This window comes from Grampus griseus (genome assembly GCF_964374135.1).
Source record: "Grampus griseus genome assembly, chromosome: 15".
In the NCBI taxonomy this organism is placed as follows: domain Eukaryota; kingdom Metazoa; phylum Chordata; class Mammalia; order Artiodactyla; family Delphinidae; genus Grampus; species Grampus griseus.
Genome location: NC_139009.1, coordinates 25,309,533 through 25,328,979, shown reverse-complemented (window position 1 = coordinate 25,328,979; position 19,447 = coordinate 25,309,533). Strand labels below are relative to the sequence as shown.

The 19,447-nt window shown below is 33.3% G+C and overlaps 1 protein-coding gene across 1 annotated transcript in view; it reads right to left on the bottom strand.

Annotated features, from left to right (window-relative positions):
- The window catches only part of BIRC6 (baculoviral IAP repeat containing 6), a gene marked incomplete at its 5' end in the record, with an annotated part of 244,882 nt that overhangs the window by 98,685 nt on the left and 126,750 nt on the right, over positions 1 to 19,447 (bottom strand). The window contains 10 exon segments of the mRNA XM_082671758.1: positions 1,079 to 1,187; positions 1,435 to 1,691; positions 3,002 to 3,281; positions 5,468 to 5,668; positions 6,464 to 6,658; positions 6,806 to 6,902; positions 7,883 to 8,058; positions 9,004 to 9,566; positions 15,062 to 15,189; positions 19,159 to 19,292. Coding sequence (XP_082527884.1) covers positions 1,079 to 1,187; positions 1,435 to 1,691; positions 3,002 to 3,281; positions 5,468 to 5,668; positions 6,464 to 6,658; positions 6,806 to 6,902; positions 7,883 to 8,058; positions 9,004 to 9,566; positions 15,062 to 15,189; positions 19,159 to 19,292 — 2,140 coding nt within the window.

The window sequence follows — 19,447 nt, the reverse complement described above, 5'->3', positions numbered from 1 at the left end:
AAAAAATAATCTGTTAATAATTTATGAAGTAAGACATTTAATAACATACCAAATGATTTCATTTTAAACACAAACTAATAACAATATTAAAGAATATTAATTGGATATAAAATATTCAATATACTTCAAAGGATATTAACTCAGGAAACAATCTCTAGTATGAAGATAATTTTTATTATTTATAGAATCACACACTCTATAAATATGTTCTCCAGATACAGATGATATACATAAAACCAGAGAATACCAAAGTATCATTAAAAAATTTATCAACTAAAACATTTTTCAAAATTACTTGGAGTTCCTATCAATTTGGAGGTAAAAGACATCAAGGAAGATCTACACTAGTAAAACTCACCTAAAATTACCTATACCAAAAGATCACTAAACATTTAGGTGAAACATTCAGATATTATTTACTTGGTATGAGAGTGTTTCATTTTGTGGTAGGAAGCAGGAGAAAGAGGGTAAGGAGTATATGAAAAGTTGTCCGTGAATAATATAATCAATAGCAATAAGTAATCAATAAAAACAAACATTATTGCTATTAACAAAATACTCCAAGTACCTAATATGGACACAATATTCCTATATTTCTACATGTTTAGTAATACCTAAGCTTAACTTTTATGAAAAGATCTAAAAAGAAAGCATTCCAGGACTTGCCTAGTGGTGCACTAGTTAAGAATCCACTTGCCAATGCAGGGGACACGGGTTTGAGCCCTAGTCTGGGAAGATCCCACATGCTGCGGAGCAGCTAAGCCTATGCACCACAACTACTGAGCCTGTGCTCTAGAGCCCGCAAGCCACAACTACTCAGCCCGCGTGCCACAACTACTGAAGCCCGTGCTCTGCAATGAGAAGCCACCACAATGAGAAGCCCGTGCAACACAATGAAGAACAGCCCCCACTCGCTGCAACTAGAGAAAGCCCATGAGCAGCAATGAAGACCCAACGCAGCCAAAAATAAATAAACTAATTTAAAAAAAGAAAAATAAAGCATTCCAAGTAACATTCACTACATCTGATTGTGTGTATGTGTGTCCTCATATGAAAACTGAGATCACCACATACCTACCTGTCTTTTGTTCCAGGATCCTGAGTTGTCCCAAGCTGGTAAAGAATATCTATCGTAGAGTCAGAAGAGAGTCCATTCAGTCTTCCAAAAAGTAAAGGGCTATTCAAATCTTGCAACAAAGAATCAAAAGGAAAAATTTGCTAAATAAGCAAATGGGATGAGAAGATTTGCTCAATTTAATCTTAAATTATTCATTAAAAATAACTTCTGTAAATTTCAACAACAGAAACAAAACTCCAAAAATAATGAAGCCATAATGGAAGTTAATTTCAGAAACAGAAGTAATCACAAATATCACATAGTTCAACTGCCATTATTTTGCAGATATGTAAAAATTAAAATATCAAAATTGTCACCTGTAGGATCACTGCCTGATGCTGCACAATTTCTCAGAAGAATGTCTATAAGCTTCAGGCCAATTCTAGTGGACTGCAGTCCTATCTTTACAAGCACAACCTCAATGTTGGGTGAATGCATTCCACAGTATGGAGACATCAATAAGGCAGCACAAGTCTGTAGCAGATTAGCAGTAGGTGCAGCTGCACTGGCCATCATTCCTTCCAGATCACTTATGTGAGTAAGGCAATGATGTAATAACCGTAACCATCCAATACTGCAATACACAACACAAAATGGCCTATATGGGTAAATTTAAGTAGCTTAAATTACTTCAGGGGTAAAACAAAACTTCTCAAAGATCAGCATGTTGTGGATGGACCTAAAGATTGTCATACTGAGTGAAGTAAGTCTGACACAGAAAGACAAGTATCATACAATATCACTTATATGTGGAGTCTAAAAAAAAAGGGGTACAAATGAACTTATTCACAAAACATAAGTAGAGTCATGGATGTAGAAAACAAACTTATGGTTACCAGGGGGTAAGCTGGGGAAGGGATAAATTGGGAGATTGGGATTGACATATATACACTACTATATATAAAATAGATAACTAATAAGAACCTGCTGTATAGCAAGGGAACTCTGCTCGATACTCGGTAATGACCTACATGGGAAAAGAATCTAAATAAAAAACAAGGAGAGGATATGTATTAAAAAAAAATTCCTTGTGACTTATAAAGCAGAAAAAAAAAGAAAGAAAAAACGAAAAGATCAGCATGTTGTATTTCGTAAGTAGCACCAATCTACGTTAAAAAATACTTTTAGAATACTGTAACATCAATAAAGAATTAAACACACAGTAAGTTTCCCCTATAACATAAAAAAATACTTAAGTGCTAGTAGCATTTAGGAATTATGAACTTCCTTTTTATTTAATTAGTCAGGAAATGTTTTTGTATATACATATATTTATATGCATAAATATAAACTGCAAAGGATCACAGAATTGCAAAACTGTAAAGTCTTGGCAGCTCAAGAATAAAAAAGAAATCCTAAATTTTTTTGTCAGGTAAAACTTATATTAAGACAATCTATAAAATTTTCAACCATCAAACGTTACCAGAAGAATGTAAATTAAAGGATATATTCAGGTCCTTCTTTGTTTGGTCAGTTTGTATGGTTCAAATCTAACCCTCTGCAGACTGGCAACTTAGGAATGACCATATAGGGCTAGGTGCCTATCTATATGATCAATTTGTATGCTTCAGGTGTATTCTTGGGGATAGGCATTTGGAAATGCTTACATAAGACTACCATCCAAAGAACTGGAACCCACACCCACATATACCACATTGTGGATCATCCCAAGGATTAAACATACATAAATCTCAATTTTAACCAGCCTCAAGGTTTTGCTTCTGTAGAATTATTCTTTATTACACTTAATAAAATTATGATATTACTTAGATACCTATGGAACAAAGAATTTCCTAAACTCTAAAAAAAAAAAAAAAACACACAGTATAAACAATTTCATGAAAAGCACAGAAAGGTTTTTCTTAAGAATGAGAAACCACATACCTTGTTTTGGATACCTGATCTTCAGATGGAAGAAAAGGATTATTAACTGTTGCTGAAGAAGTGGTACCAAAAGCAGTGAGGCCCAGTAATTTAATTTGTGAAAGGCCTAATGTGCTGGCATCTCGTGGACGATGAAGTCTAAGGCAGACAGCAGAAGCTACTTCAGCTTTTACAAGCTGAATTTTTATGTAGGTGAGACCACTTGTGACAACAGGAGTGGATAATGGTAGCATATTTACCCCATCTGCACTTACTTCAACAGACACTGAGGATGGGCAGGCTACAGGAAGAGAAAATTGAACAATTACTAAAGGAAAAGTAAACTAGAGTTCATATTTTAGTGGCAATCCCAGTAAAACAGCTTTCAGTTATACTCATTATGAACTCATAAAAAGAAAATGTATACACCAAGTCATACTTTGTCACTGACTTTCACCATAATTGATTTTACAGCTATTATATGAAATTCACAGTATAATAAAAATTATATTTAAAAAATTCTAACATTAACCTAAAAAAGAGTAACTGAAGATATGCAATCCACATGTACTTAATTCGTTCCAAGAAAAGAAAAATAGGCAATAACTTACTCTATTATTTCTACTTTACTCAGAATTATCACCAACAATATGGTGATTAATATGCTATGGTTTACTGTTGTAAATTGGGAGGAATGTAACTTAAAAAGTACTTTTTCACAAACTCATTATTTCACTACTACCATACTGCTATGATTTTAAACACAGTTGAATTTAGAAATTGCTTTTGCCCCTAATCTGTTTTTGCCTTTCAAAATTTAAACAAACATCCAGAATACTTAAAAATAAAACCATTTCCTGCTAAAATTTAAGAAGGCCCAATGAAGTAATAACTGGCAGCTGTTATGGGAAAATTTCTTTCTCACAAACATGGAAGCCCATATAATAAATTTATCTATCAACTAAAACAACCTTTGAACTTTGACTTTAATTTCAACTGTAAAATTAGGAAGTAACTTTTATTATTTGCCAATTACACTCCTGGTTTACACTGAGAACTAGACAAGTCACATCAATTTTTAAATTTAATCTCACCTTTTGAGATAAGTATTATCCACATTATTTAATCTCTTTGAATCTGTCAATACAAACTGACAAAGAGATTAAATAATTCAAACCCCCAAATGAACAAAGGCACATTTTATATTCAAGCCCATGTTTGATTCGAAACGCTATGTTATTTCCACTGAAACACACTATATCTTCAGTTTCTGCTCCAATCCAAAACCAAAATTATTAATCACACTTGTATTGGAGAACACCTAACCTACTGATTTTTCATAATGTACAGAGTTCTCCATTGTAACATCCTTCCTGTCCCAATTCCTATGTGCAAATTCTAGCTACACTCCAAAGCCACCATTCACATGAACCACTTTCTCCTTCTGAATAAAAGGAGCTTCCTCCTCATCTTAGATTATCCCCTAAGTCTTACACTGAATTATATTTTGCCATGTAATATAATTATTTTTGACCTGCTAAAACACTGTGCATTAGTCTATTTTTCTTCTGCCATTTTATTCATTATATCTATTTTTATCTAACGTGTGGATTCCACAACTGTATTAGAGTATAATAATCTAATCTTGCAAATAAGTGGAAAAATTGATTCTTCCAAATATGCCAGGGGTCTACAAAATTCCCTATAGTTCTTCATTAAATTACTGAGTGACATATGATAGCAATGAGAATCAATCAATGAAGATAAATGACTGTGACAACTTCAACAATTCTGTACAAATTATTATATTTATATTGAAAGTATTTGGGGACCCTCATAAACTTAAAATAGTACTTCATATTCCTTCATGAATACTTAAAGGAGTTCCTGCTCCTTTTAATGTACAACTTTTCTAAAAATTCTTTTCAATTATTTAACGTTGCGAAGTTACAACAAAATGTATTCAATGAAAATGCATCAATTGAATGATACTCAAAATATTAAAAATCTAAAGATCATAAATATTCAAAATATCACATTCAAAGTATTAAGGCAGATGTAATTACCTTACAATGGGAAGGGGAATCTATGCTAATTTCACATTACAGAGCTAGGACTGAGGACCAGCCTAGAAAAACTAAGACTGCTGTCTACAGCTGTATAAACTAACTCATTTTATCTTAATGCTATATAGATAGCTTCATAAATTTGCGGGAAGAGGAAAGGCAAAATAATATATAACTAGAATATATTTGTTTAAATTTCATCACACACTCTATTTGTTTCAGGGGAATAGCCATGTCAATTCATTTGATGGGAAATGATTCGGTGGTAGTGTTAAATATTATATTAAAACTGTTCAAAATTAAGCGATCTGGAAATTGTATCTAAGTTAATCACTGTTTGCTAAGTATTTTTCTCATTTTTTAAATGCTTCTAAATTATAGTTTATTTTCATGATGGATCTTTACAAAAAATATTACTCACTTGCAAGAGATGCAAGGTGAGGTTGGATATGTATCTCTTTAAGAAGCACTGCTGCAGGAAGGTGAATGGTAAGGTCGCACCAAGCCTCCTCTGGCAGAAAGATGTAGGACCAAGCAGCAGAGCGAGCTCTTCTATGGGGTGGTGTGGCCTGCAAAAGCACCTCAGCTGGTTGGGCAGTAGGACTGCTAGATGTGATTGTACCTACAGAAGGATTTTAAATAAAATAAAAACTTGCAAAAGAAACCCAATAAGGCATCAAGAACTATTCAAACCATAATAATTACACTAGAAAAATTAGCTAAAAACATGAACATTTAATACTATGAATGTACTTAATACATTTAGCATAATTTGTTACAGTATTCACAAAACCTCAGGACATCCAGTCAACTGGCAAGGCGACAAATTCACTGTTAACTGCTGCCTAATTTCTATGCACTAACATGTCAAATGAAAACTAAACTAGCAACAACAAATCTAGCACAGTAATTCTCAAATGATTTAAGTAAAAAACAATGTCCAATACAGGCTTCAGCTTGAAAATAATCACCTTTATTCTAAATTGTCAATATTCATGAGTTAGAAATATGAAAAGAAAAATATAAAAAGAAACTATGTAGAATGGAAAAAAAGAATAACTATATAAATCTGAAACTTCTTATATAAAAAAGTACCACTCCAAATAAGAAGGAACAAGTCCTTTAAAACTAACATTTACAATGAAAACTGACATAAGAATCTACTACTTAGTTTCATAAATTGTGTTCTATTTAAACTCAGAAATAAAAACAAATTTTACTACTAAAGAACAATTAAAAACTTCCTTCTAATCAGTAGAATGTTTGGAAAACTACTACCTTTAAAATCAATGGCTTGTAATTGAAATGGTGATACTGTAACACAATCAACTTACTTTGACAACTATTTTTGCTTCATACCAGCCAATTAACTACTACTTAAATTCATACTCATAAGATGAAATAACGCTTTTCTTACCCAGGGGTGCAAAGTTATGGATCCCTTCTGCATTGTCAGGCTCAGAAGCTAGTATTCGTGTTTTCAAAGTGCTGTCAACAGCTTTATTCGGACCAGAGTCAAGAAATTTCATAATAGTTGATACCATACTTCTTGCAGTGTTTACAATAGCCCTTGTACTAGTAACCATATTGTTGCAAATGAGCTGAACACCACCTAAATTTAAAGAGAATACTAAATGAAAATTATCTTAACATAGCTGATTTGACATTGAGTCAACTTTCACAGAAGACTACAAAAATAAGAACATAATTTACTATCAAATGGTTACACTTAAATGACAGTTTTGTAACTTTGTCTTACCCATATCGTGGAATGCTTTCAAGGCATCACTAGTATCCAGTACTCTCAAAATGAACCACAATAATGGTTCAGATAACTGGCAAGTAGCGAGAGAGCCCTAAAAAAAAACCATACATGTATACTGTGATTTTTAAAAGGTGATTATTAATTTCCTGTGAATTAGGACAACTAAATTTCTTATTGAATGTAATATTCTTTTACAGTTAATTATTATAAAATGGCAACCTTAACCTAAATCACTAAATACAAAATGTCTGCCAAAATATTTAGGAAATCTTAACCTGAATCAAAAAGGAAGTGAACAGTCTCCTCTCTGAACTCAGCATTTTTTGCATCTGTGTTTACCTACTATTATCATTTTCTACCTTAAATTAATGTGCATCGATTTTGTTTTCGAGTAGACAGTACTTTCATTTAAAACATGTATCCTTCTCAAATATCTTTGCATCTTCCAATGGGGAAATATATATACACATGCAATGTATATTTATGAAAATGATAATTATACACTGACATATAGAAGACTCCTTAAGAAACTGTTTTAAAATCTGCTTTTGAAAAAAATGGTAAATGGACTAGAAATTAAAATAATCACACTGGCTCCTAAAATCTCATTTTTTAAAAAGGAAATTTAAAAAGTAGTAACATTCTAACCTATGTCTCTTTTAAAATGACCCTAACCCCTTTTAACTGAAAGGAAACTAAATATGTAACTTAAGCTTGAAAAAAAATACTCATATTAAATTTTCATATGTAACATCTACGAAGAACATGTTGGTTTTCAACTATGCTACGGTTAGGGAAAAGGAAAGAACTACTTCTTAAGACAATGGAAAGAAAATCTAAAATTTAAAAATATGTTAAACATTTTATTCTTACATCACTGTAGTCATCTTTGACAGTTTCAAGGAAACTTTCCTCTCCAACTTCTACTAGTAATCTATAGTTCTCACCCGCTGACTCCATTCATTTTCCAACATATAACTAGAATACGCTGTCTCTGTCTTACAAATAATTCTCTGCTCCCATTGCTAGTAACTACTTAAATTACTGCAGTTGTTGCTGGATTGAACTTACCTGTCTGCCCATATATCCACAGGCCATGTAGGTTAAAATTGGCTGCAGCATCATGTGAACTGTAGAAGCTTTTTTACTAAGTGTTGTCAGTATGGTAAATAATCCATCCCCAACTGATATGGCATCTAACCCACCATGAAAGTTTTCGTGTTTGGTGAGATGTAATCCACTTGCCCCTAGTTTAAATAAAAAGATGACACATTTTTAAAAAGCATATCCTTAAAAACCATAATAATTAAAATAGAGTCTTAAAAGCCATTTTACCCCCAAACCACTGAAGGATGGGTACATAAAAGCTGTGTGTGTGTGTGTATACATATACACATATCTAGAAATTAAAATATCTCTCATAACATTCAGTAGAGGATGTTTTTTGGTATCTTTTATAGGAGATGCCTCTGTTGTCGGTAACAATAAAGTTGCTCTATTACATGACTGAGGAACATCATTATACATACCAAAAAGAAAAGGAGAGAAAAATAAGTGATACTATTATGTGACTAAACTTCAAAACTTTTAATCAAAAAGATATGGTTGTTTCCCTTACATGAAAAAAGAAATACTAATAAGCAAAAATATATCAGGAATGGATTTTGTCACAATTTACAGAAGTTTAATTAGTTAAAAAAATTAACATAATATATTAGCTTTCAAATAGGTAGAAAAGTAAAGCAACAATATATAAATTTTACATTGATATATGTGTCATAGAAACTTGAACAAAATTTTATACTTCACTTTTTAAAAAACTGTGAATAAATAAATCTTACTCATTCCCTAATACAAAATTTGATGTGAAATTCTTCATCGTTAAAATGTTAGCGATACGTGACTATAAATTATGGTACCTAACTTACAAGACTGATTTTTTTTCTTAATTCACTACAAGTTATTTTGTTAGTATTTTCCAATTTTTAAAAAATTCACACTTAAAAATTTTCAACTGATTGAAGCCACTCTATAAAAGTTTTCACTAATAAAAATCAGTCATGCTAAGAAGTTTACAAAAAAGTAACTCTGCATTATAAAGTAAAAAGAAAATGAATTCATACATTGCTAAAGGAAAGAGATATAGTACTAGAAACAAGTATAAGATTAATATTCTTAATATTAATACGTACCAATTATCATCGCCATGGCACTGCTATTACACAGGCCCAGAGCCGACAAAATCTGGCTCATTATCTGTTGGTTGGCTAACACTAAGTCAGCGACATATGCAGGTGATCCTTGAATACTACTACTGCTTCCATTACCATCTTTGCCTCCTGAAACTTTTTCTTCATCTGAAACACTGTCTGTCGTATTGGTGGTCACAGACACTCTTGCACTGTATTCCCTATTGCCCGAAAGAGGCAGCTGTACTAAAATGTTAACCAGTTTTAACAAATCAAACATGAGTTGATCTCTTGTCATTTCACCACAAACTGCTTTTGCATCACCTGGACGAATGAGGTTGGCAAAGAGTCCCCCAAAGCATGCTCGAGCACCCACTGAGCTATCTGATCCACTTCGAGACATTACTTTGTCTGAGCAAGTGATATAGTGGTGCACTAAAAAAGTGACAGACTCTATCACAGCAGAAATAGTACTAACTGAAACGACTTCAAAATTCTGCTCCAAAGTGAATTCTAAGAGCTTTACTTGGGCATCAAGAGGTCCTTGGCCTGTCTGGAAGGCACCCCTGCAGAAAAAGAGAGAGGATTAAAAATTAATCCATTTTAAATTGTTTTGAAAGAAGTAACCACCAGAATACAAGAAAGCTAAACAATAATTAAACTGCTGGTATTCACTATTTCATTTTGTAGCAAAGAGTTTCCAGCTCTTCCTGAGTTCTTCTTGTTCTTGCCTCCATTTTATCATATAAAATAAAAAATGAATTCCCTTCCAAATAGAAAACTGAAGGACAAGTAAATCAAAGAGATGATTTTGAAGCTACAGACTAAAATAATTATATATCACAAGGCACTCCTCATAATGAATGAGCTCTGGTTTGTTACAACCTCAAATGTTGTTAGTTTAAGTATTTCTTACTGATTTTGATTTTCAAAAATTAAGATTCAATCAAGTAATTCTTATGCATCAAAATTGAATGCTCTCAAGTTCTACTTATGCCTAAGAAATAGAAAGCTGGAAAGGTCATTGGCCCCAGCTTATCAATTAAAAAAGCCAAATTAACTCTAAAGTCATAACTTTTCTTGAACCCATCAGAGAGCTAAGGTCAAAAGAGTACCAAAAAGCCTGAAATCCATGAAAAGATAGGCACCTCCTCCAAGAAGACAGAATATGAGCATTGGCTTTCCTGTCGCAGAATCTGGGAAGTCGAGATGCTGGCAATATACATATGGTTAAGAAGAATTCAGCTAAAATACTTTACAAGTTGTTAAACCCCAGGTATGTAAGTGTGGTAACACTGAACCCTTGGAGTTCATACCCATTCACAGGCATCCTCCTTCACCAACCCCCACACATATCTTGCCCTGTGCATCTATTCCATCTGGCTGTTCCTGAGCTATACTTTATATAACTGGTAAAATAAATAAAGTGTTTTTCCTGAGTTCTGTGAATCCTTCTAGCAAATTACTGAACCTGAGGGGGGGATTGTGAGAACCCCTGAATTTGTAGTCAAATGATACAAAAATGTGGGTAACCTGGGGACCTTGGACTTGTAAGTGCCCTCTGAAGTAAGGGCAGTCTTGTGGGATTGAACAGTTAAAACTGTAAACCTGAGGCTAACTTTGGATAGTGGCAGAATAGAACTGAACTGTAGGACACAGACTGACGTCAGATAATCGGGGAAATGGTATTAAAAAAGACACCATGTATTTGGTGCTAGTGAAAAAACCCCTCAAATACCAATAGCTGTTTCCTACTACTGGAGAGAAGGAAATGCTCTCCTCAGAAATGGCCAAAGATATAAGCCAGAGTTTGGCTGACAAAAAGAAGGAAAAATTTATTGAGAAAGCTCCTTCCCCTGAGGTTCAGTCACAGAGGGCCTGCCAAAGACTGAGACTGGACACAATATCGGAAAACACCTGCCATCACTAGGAGTCTAGTGAACATTAAGAAAAAGCAAAAGCAGTTGACTGCTAGAGATGGAGCCATGGAGAGAGAGTCCCTCTGTGGTACAAATGTATAAGGAACAACAAAAGCTAAGGATGGAACAATAAAACTGGAAACCACCCCCTTTACCCTGACTCACATCGAAACAGAAGCTAACTAGATCATTTTGAAGCTGACAAAACACAAAAGGTAACCATAGCAACAATAAAACCAAAGCCAGGTCAAATCTTGAAAAGAGTGATTCAAATCCTCACACTAATCACCCAGTAGAAGAGGCTTGTCCATTTCCCGGCATAAATACTATTTACTTCAGTGTCTAAAAGATATGTGATTATCCAAAGCAAAAATTGTAGGGATGCATTATGTTTACAGCATATGTAAAAGTAAACATATGATACCTACATCACAAAAGATGAGACAAAGAAACTGTAAATTTACTGCTGTAAAGTTCTTACATTATATGTGAGCTAAGGTATAATAATATATGAAAGCAGAATGTGATGAAATAAAGACGTATATTGCAAAGCTAGGGAAAACACTATAATCAAAATTTCTTTGTTATAAATAATAATACTAGAAACAAAATGAAATCATTATAAAAATTACTTAATCCAAAAGTAGGCAAGAAAAAAAATTTTTAAGCGAAGAATAGATTAAATAAACAAAACTGGCAAAGTGATACATTTTAGTCCACTAAATCAATAACTACATTAAATGTAAAGTGGTCTAACAGATCAATTAAGAGACACATATTGTCAAACACTTATACAAGAAAAACTGAAAGAAGGAAATAATAACTATTAGAGCAAAATTTAATGAAATTGGAAATGAAAAAATAAAGAATATCAACAAAGCTTTAAGTTGGTTCTTTGAAAATATCAATAATATTATAAACCTCTAGCAAGAATGACCAAGATAAATAGATTAAAATTACCAATATTAGAAATGATAGAATGAATCAAACTACATACTATAAAACATTAAAAGCATAATTGAAAAAATTACAAATAATGAATTCAACAACACAGATGAAATGAACAAATTCCTTCAAGACACAAACTGCCAAAGTTCACTCAAGAAGAAAGAAAACCTGAATAATCTTTTACTTATAAAATAAGTAGAAACTTTTTTCTATTAATACAAAGAAAACTCCAGACCCTCGTTGTCTCAATGGCAATTACTATCAAATATTTAAATAAGTAATAATCCAATTTACACAACCTCTTCCAGAAAACAGAAAAGGAAACACTCATTTTAGGAGTCCAGGATTATCCGGACATAAAAACCAAAGGCATTATTTTTAAAAATGCAAATATCTCTCATAAGCAGAGATTTTGAAATCTTCAACAAAGCATTTGCGCCACCAGGGAAGCAACAAAGCATTAACTACTTAAACAAGCAAGATATAAAAAGGATAATACATCATGACCGAGTGAGTATATATCCTGGGAATGTATACTGATCAACACTTAAAAAAAAAAAAAATCAATGTAATTTATCATACCTACAGATTTTAGAAGAAACAATATATGAGCATTTCAGTAGGTGCAGAAAAAGCAAAAAGACATACATACTATTCACTAACCACATGACTGTACAAAGAAAAATCACAAATATATATATAACTCTACGTATAACTATATTTTTGTATCTATGTCTATATGAATAACTATATCTGTATCTATAAATATACCTACAACTCCTCCCAAATTGATCTACAGATTCACGCTTATTCAGTCACAATGGAGCAGAAGTGTTTTTTTGGTTTGATTTGTTTTTGTTTTTATGGGGGTGGTGGGGGATCAATAAGCTGATCCTAAAACCTACATGTAAAAGCAAAGAAAGCAGAATAGCCAAAACAACTCTAAAACAACAAGAACAAAGTTGGAAAATCCACACTACCAGAATAGAAAAAGAATAGAAAAAAACATAGACAAAAGAATAGACAAAAACATCAATTCTATAGAGTCCAGAAATAGAGCAAAACAAATATGGTCAATTGATTTTTGGAAAAGGCAGAAAGAGAATTCAATTTAAAAAGGATGTGTTTTTCAACAAATGGTATAGTAACAATTTGACATCATCCACAGACAAAAAAAAAGAAAAAAAAGAACTTAGACCCAAATGCAAAATTTAACTCAATATAACCTACATGTAAAACCTAAAACGATAAAATTTCTAGAAGAAAGCATAGAGAATCATCTCTATGACCTTGGGTTAAGCAAGGATATTGTTATGAAACAAAAATAATAATAAATAAAAGAAAAAGCTAACAAAATTTCATCAAAATTAAAAGCTGCTTTTTCAAAGATATTGTTAAGAAAATGAAAATATAATCCACAGACCAAGAGAATATATCTGCAAATCACTTATGTGATATAAATGAGTGCCCTCTTCATATGACGTCTGGGTACTTCTTCTCAACCTATAGTATTAATTGAACTAAAAAGCTGCAGGCTAATTTATACGGATGCCAGACACTTTCTTAAAAACATACAAAGAAAACAAAAGCTAAGAATATATTTGGGCCAATGTTATGGACCCAATTAAAGAAAATGTGCTAGAAAATGTATGAGGTGTGTACAGGGTGGAAGAGGAGCTGGAAAAAAAAATTCTAATTAGTTTTTGAGGCACGTAAACCTATAAATACCTTTACTTATAAAAAAAGATATAAAATAGATTTTTTTTAAAAAGACGGCATGTTATAAAACTAAAACAAGATTGGTATTTCTGTAAGAAATGTTAGAGTAAATGCACTGAATTTTCACATGAAACCTTTTGCTGGTAGACCCTACATAGACAGAATGATACTAAAGTCTACATCTAATGAGTGTGTTTAGAGGTCTCACATACAGTTTAAAAAAAAGCCTAGTTAAAAGAAAAATGAACTCCATGGTAACTGGTTTTTGTTTCTTAGTTGGTTTTATTTATATCACACAAAAACCTCAAGTTCATGTTTTCCAAATACACAGATGCATATCGTAACAGCATGTTTTTGGTTTTGTGAATCTACTCCTTCCCACACCTGTGCTTCACTGTGTATACACTACAAACAAGTTGAACTACAACCACATTAGTGTTTTAAAATAGTTATAAAGGAGGAAGAAAACAAATGAGGATAGTACTATAAAATTTTCTGCAGCTATGAAAACATACGCCATATAAATTTTTTGCGTTAATTTTTATACTGGTTTCAGGCATTTTGCTACTGATCTATGAAAAATAACTATTATTATGAATAAATTTATTAATTTTATAACTATTATAAATCATACCTTTTTCTGATTTCTAATATTTTCGAACTAATTTTTAAAGAGTGATATAATCTACAAGTGATCTTAATCATTTTCTAACATAAATTTTTAAAAAATTCACTGGCACTTCCACAATGAAATTAAATAATAAATATAGCAAACAGCACCTTTAATTTCTTCCTGATATTAATGGGAAGTTTTAAAATAATCAAACATACTAGACTTTGGTTTGTTCATAATGTTTTTTGTAACTTTAAGATGATACTGTTTATATTTCATTAAAAGTTTTATCAGAAAGTAATGTTGGATTTTATGAAATGCCTTAAACCATGACGAAAATGACTCATTAATATGATATATGATATCGAAGCATTCACGCATTTTAAGAATCAACCCATCACGGTCACAGTTTATTCTTTTTAACCTATTGCCTGACTTTGGTAATCAATTTATTTAGGATTTCTGTATGAGATTAGTATTTAATTTTCTTTTTTAAGATATCTTTTTTGGGTTTTATCAAATATAGGTTTCAAATAAAATTGCTGGTAGCTTTAATTCTCTCCCTGTATTCTAGAATAATTTAAACAGCTTCAAGTAAATTTCACCTAGAAGGTTTATACTTCCTAATCTATGAACCCGTTATTCCTTTCACAATAGAAGGAGTTCAGGATCTGGGAGAGCCATAATGAAAAGAAGTGAAAACAACTGGGAAACATACCAATAAACCTTTCCCTCTTAATTCCTAATATCATCCTGCTTATCTGTTCCCAGATAAACTCCCAACAAATGCTAAGGGAAAATTAATTTGGAGGATTACCTATTGCTTCTGTATCAGGAATATATGTAACACCTTGACATTTACCTTTCTGTTGAAAGTATATGAATTAGCTTGAGCAAAAATTCACTGAATATCTGAGGACATGTTGAAGAAAGATGCACTTGTAATCGGGTAAGAAATTCTTGCATAGCTTGCGTAGCTGTTGGACCAACCTGAAGAGAAATGAAATTCTGTTGACAACTGCTTACTGATCCCATCTACAGAATTATTCATTTAAAAAGTATCATCTGTATGCCTTCTTTGGAGAAATGTCTACTTAGGTCTTCCGCCCATTTTTGGATTGGGTTGTCTGTTTTTGTGATATTGAGCTGCATGAGCTGCTTGTATATTTTGGAGATTAATCTTTTGTCAACCTAAATGTCCATCAACAGATGAATGGATAAAGAAGATGTGGCACCTATATACAATGGAATATTACTCAGCCATAAAAAGGAACGAAACTGAGTTATTTGTAGTGAGGTGGATGGACCTAGAATCTGTCATACAGAGTAAAGTAAGTCAGAAAGAGAAAAACAAATACCGTATGCTAACGCACATATAAGGAATTTAAAAAAGCGGTTCTGGGGCTTCCCTGGTGGCACAGTGGTTGAGAGTCCACCTGCCGATGCGGGGGACACGGGTTCGTGCCCCAGACCGGGAAGATCCCACATGCCGCGGAGCGGCTGGGCCCGTGAGCCATGGCTGCTGAGCCTGTGCGTCCGGAGCCTGTGCTCTGCAATGGAAGCAGCCAAAACAGTGAGAGGCCCGCGTACCGCAAAAAAAAAAAAAAAAAAAAAAGCAGTTCTGATGAACCTAGTGGCAGGGCAGGAATAAAGACGCAGACGTAGAGAACAGAGTTGAGGGCACGGCAGGGGAAGGGGAAGCTGGGATGAAGTGAGAGAGTAGCACTGACATATATATACTACCAAATGTAAAAAGGACGGCTAGTGGGAAGCTGCTGCATAGCACAAGGAGATCAACTCAATGCTTTGTGGTGACCTAGAGGGATGGGATAGGGAGGGAGGATAGGCTCAAGAGGGAGGGGATATGGGGATATAAGTATACATATAGCTGATTCACTTTGTTGTATAGCAGAAACTAACACAATATTGTATAAAGATGTGGAAAAAAAAATTCTCTTTCCCTGTAGAGAAAAAAAAATAAAAAAGCATCAAACGTTAAGTCAAGAGCCATACGGGTGAAACTTTTCATTTGAAGAACAAAAATATTAACAGTGATAGCAGGAAACCAATTAAGCTTTTAGATCTTGATATACTTATTTTAAATCGAAAATTACAGCTTCTATTGTCAATATTTTTTTTCATTATGGTTTAGAATAACTTATGTTACTTTTATTTAATTCAATACAGAAAAAGACTCACCTGAATTACACAAGAATATCTTTATAATGCTTTCAAAAGCACAAAGAACTTATGTACTGATTTTCACAATCTTCTTAATTATCCCATTTCAAAACAAAAGAACTCAGACTCACGTTAAGTGATTCACAAAAGGTCATGCTTCTAATGACTAGCAGAGTAAATACTAAAGTGAATTGGGGAAAAAACCATACAAAAAACCCCTTAAAGCTAAAAACGAACCTGTATCTATTTGTAAAAACAATGCTTTCCCAAACTTCTATCTCTTCAATGAAAAAAAAATGATAGTGAGAACCACACCAAGTACCCTGAAGTATGTTTTGGAATGTTATGATCATAAAACCCTAGAGGAGTTTTGGAAAAAACAAAATGCAATGTAATTCTCCAAACCATTTTAAAGTTAACAATTTCTAACACTGAGTATAAAAATCATAACATTCATAACCAAACTACAAAACCAAAATATCTGAGGAAAGCTTGACCTTCAGTAACTTTTACTTTGCCTTTAAAAAAAAAAAGAGAGGAAGAAACACTACTTTATACAGCGGCATGTTCCCTGACACCTAGGCTCTATCATTAACTAGTTGTATAATTGTGGGCAATGCAGATAATGCATGTTTACTCATATGTAAAATAAAGAAGCTGGAATTAGTGATTTCAGGAATCTTCACATTCCAAATTCATGCAATCTTTATGTGTAATAATCACTTGATAACATGCCTCTACCCCCATCAAAACTCTGGCCCAATCTAATTACAAGTAGTTTGTTCCTTCTCATTTTTTTCCTTGTCTTGTTTATTTTATGATGATCTACAAAAATCAAGTCTATTCAGTATGAGAGTACTGACTAAATGTATCCAACAGAACTTAAGCTCCAAGAAAGGCAGAGACTCGGACAGGGTAACTACTTAAATCCCTAGCACCTAGAACAGCACCTAGACCTAGCACATAGATAAGCACATAGCTAAGAAATAAAAGATGACAACCTTGCAAGATAATCTTGAATAACGTCCATTGGAAATATGCTATGAAGACTAAATATATTTTATGTGAAAAGAAATATAATGAAGGAAAGATATTTTTTAAAGCAGTACAATATAACAAAAGCTAAACTGATATAAAAGAAATCTCTGGTTAGACTAAAAATGTTTATAAGCTCTGATATATCTTCTTTTTCTGAATTAACAAAAGCAATATTTTTTTTCATTTCAGTTTTGAGATATAATTGACATACAGGACTGCATAAGTTTAAAGTATACAGCATAATGATTTGACTTAATACATCATGAAACGATTACCACAGTAAGTTTAGAGAACAGCCATCGTCTCATATAGATACAAAATAAAAGAAAAAAATTTTTTTTCTTTATGATGAGAAGTCTCAAGATTTACTCTCTCAACAAGTTTTTGCCTTCTGGCTACCTTCATCCAATTCCCCCAACCCCTGCCTCTGGTAATCACGAATCTGATCTCTTTTTCTATGAGTTTGTATCTTTTTGTTTTGTTTTGTTTGCAGTATGCGGGCCTCTCACTGTTGTGGCCTCTCCTGTTACAGGCTCTGGACGCGCAGGCTCAGCCGCCATGGCATGTGGGATCTCCCAGACCGGGGCACGAACCTGTGTCCCCTGCATCGGCATGTGGACTCTCAACCACTGCGCCACAAGGGAAGCCCTGTTTGTTTTTGAAGTAAAATTCACCTACAATGCTATATTTATTCTTGGTGTACAACACAGTGATTTGATATTTCTATACATTTCAAAATGCTCACCATAATAAGACTAGTTACCATCTGTCATCAAAAAGATATTGCATTATTATTGCCTATACGCCCCACACAGTACATTTTATACTGGTGATTCATTTATTTTGTACCTGGAAATGTGTACCTCTCAATTTCCCTCACCCTCCTTCCCCCACCCCCATCCCCCATCCCCCATTCTGGCAACCAGCTGTTTGTTCCCTGTATCTAGGACTCAATTTCAGTTTTCTTATGTTTCTTCATTTGCTTTGTTTTCTAGATTCTACATATAAGAGAACTCATATGGCATCTGTCTTTCTCTGTTTTCACGTATCGTAATATCCTTTAGGTCCATTGATGTCATCTTTTTGTTTTTTGTTAAATAAAATACTTAATAGCATAAAAGAATTAAGTTAGGTGACCTGTCAATCTTGATGATAGAGGTCATTTAACATAACACGTTTTTTTTTTTTTTGCGGTACATGGGCCTCTCACTGTTGTGGCCTCTCCCATTGCGGAGCACAGGCTCCGGACGCGCAGGCTCAGCAGCCATGGCTCATGGGCCCAGTCGCTCCGCGGCATGTGGGATCTTCCCGGACCGGGACACGAACCTGTGTCCTGCATTGGCAGGCAGACTCTCAACCACTGCGCCACCAGGGAAGCCCATAACACATTATTTTTAAAAATTTTTAAATTCCCCAATTTTTTAATGCTTCCCTAACATTAAGGTTAATATCTGTTTAGAATGTTTCTCAAATTATATAAAATTAACACCAAAAATATATCGCTACATTAAAAAATCCAGTAAAATTCCAAGAGAAAACTTACTACCTGCTATAATTCAGTTTCAGCATAGCTATTATTATACGTAATTCAAAACATTTTATTACATTGATACATAAAAGGCCATCATTTAATGCTTTAGCAATGAAAATTTTATGTATTTAACTGCACTTAAAATTTCCTTTACAAATAAGTTTACTGTATAATCTGGGCCTATCACTGGCTTTCAGAAGTCACATTACCTGTGGACTGTGTTGATTTGTTCCATGTGGACTGGTGCCAGAAAGAAATTTCACTAAAACATGAATCAGGTTTGGATCTGAAACCAGCAGATGGGCAGTACTCTCCTGAGTTCCAATGGCAGTACTGGAACCAGCTATAAAACATTAAAAAAAAAAAAAAAAAGTCCCCAACGAAAGGACCCCGAAACAATGGAAATGCAGTATTTAAAACATCTTTTAATTTCAAAGGAAACTCACATATTCCTGGGAGTTACTGAAAGGATCTGAATCTCTACTGCACTGACTGAGC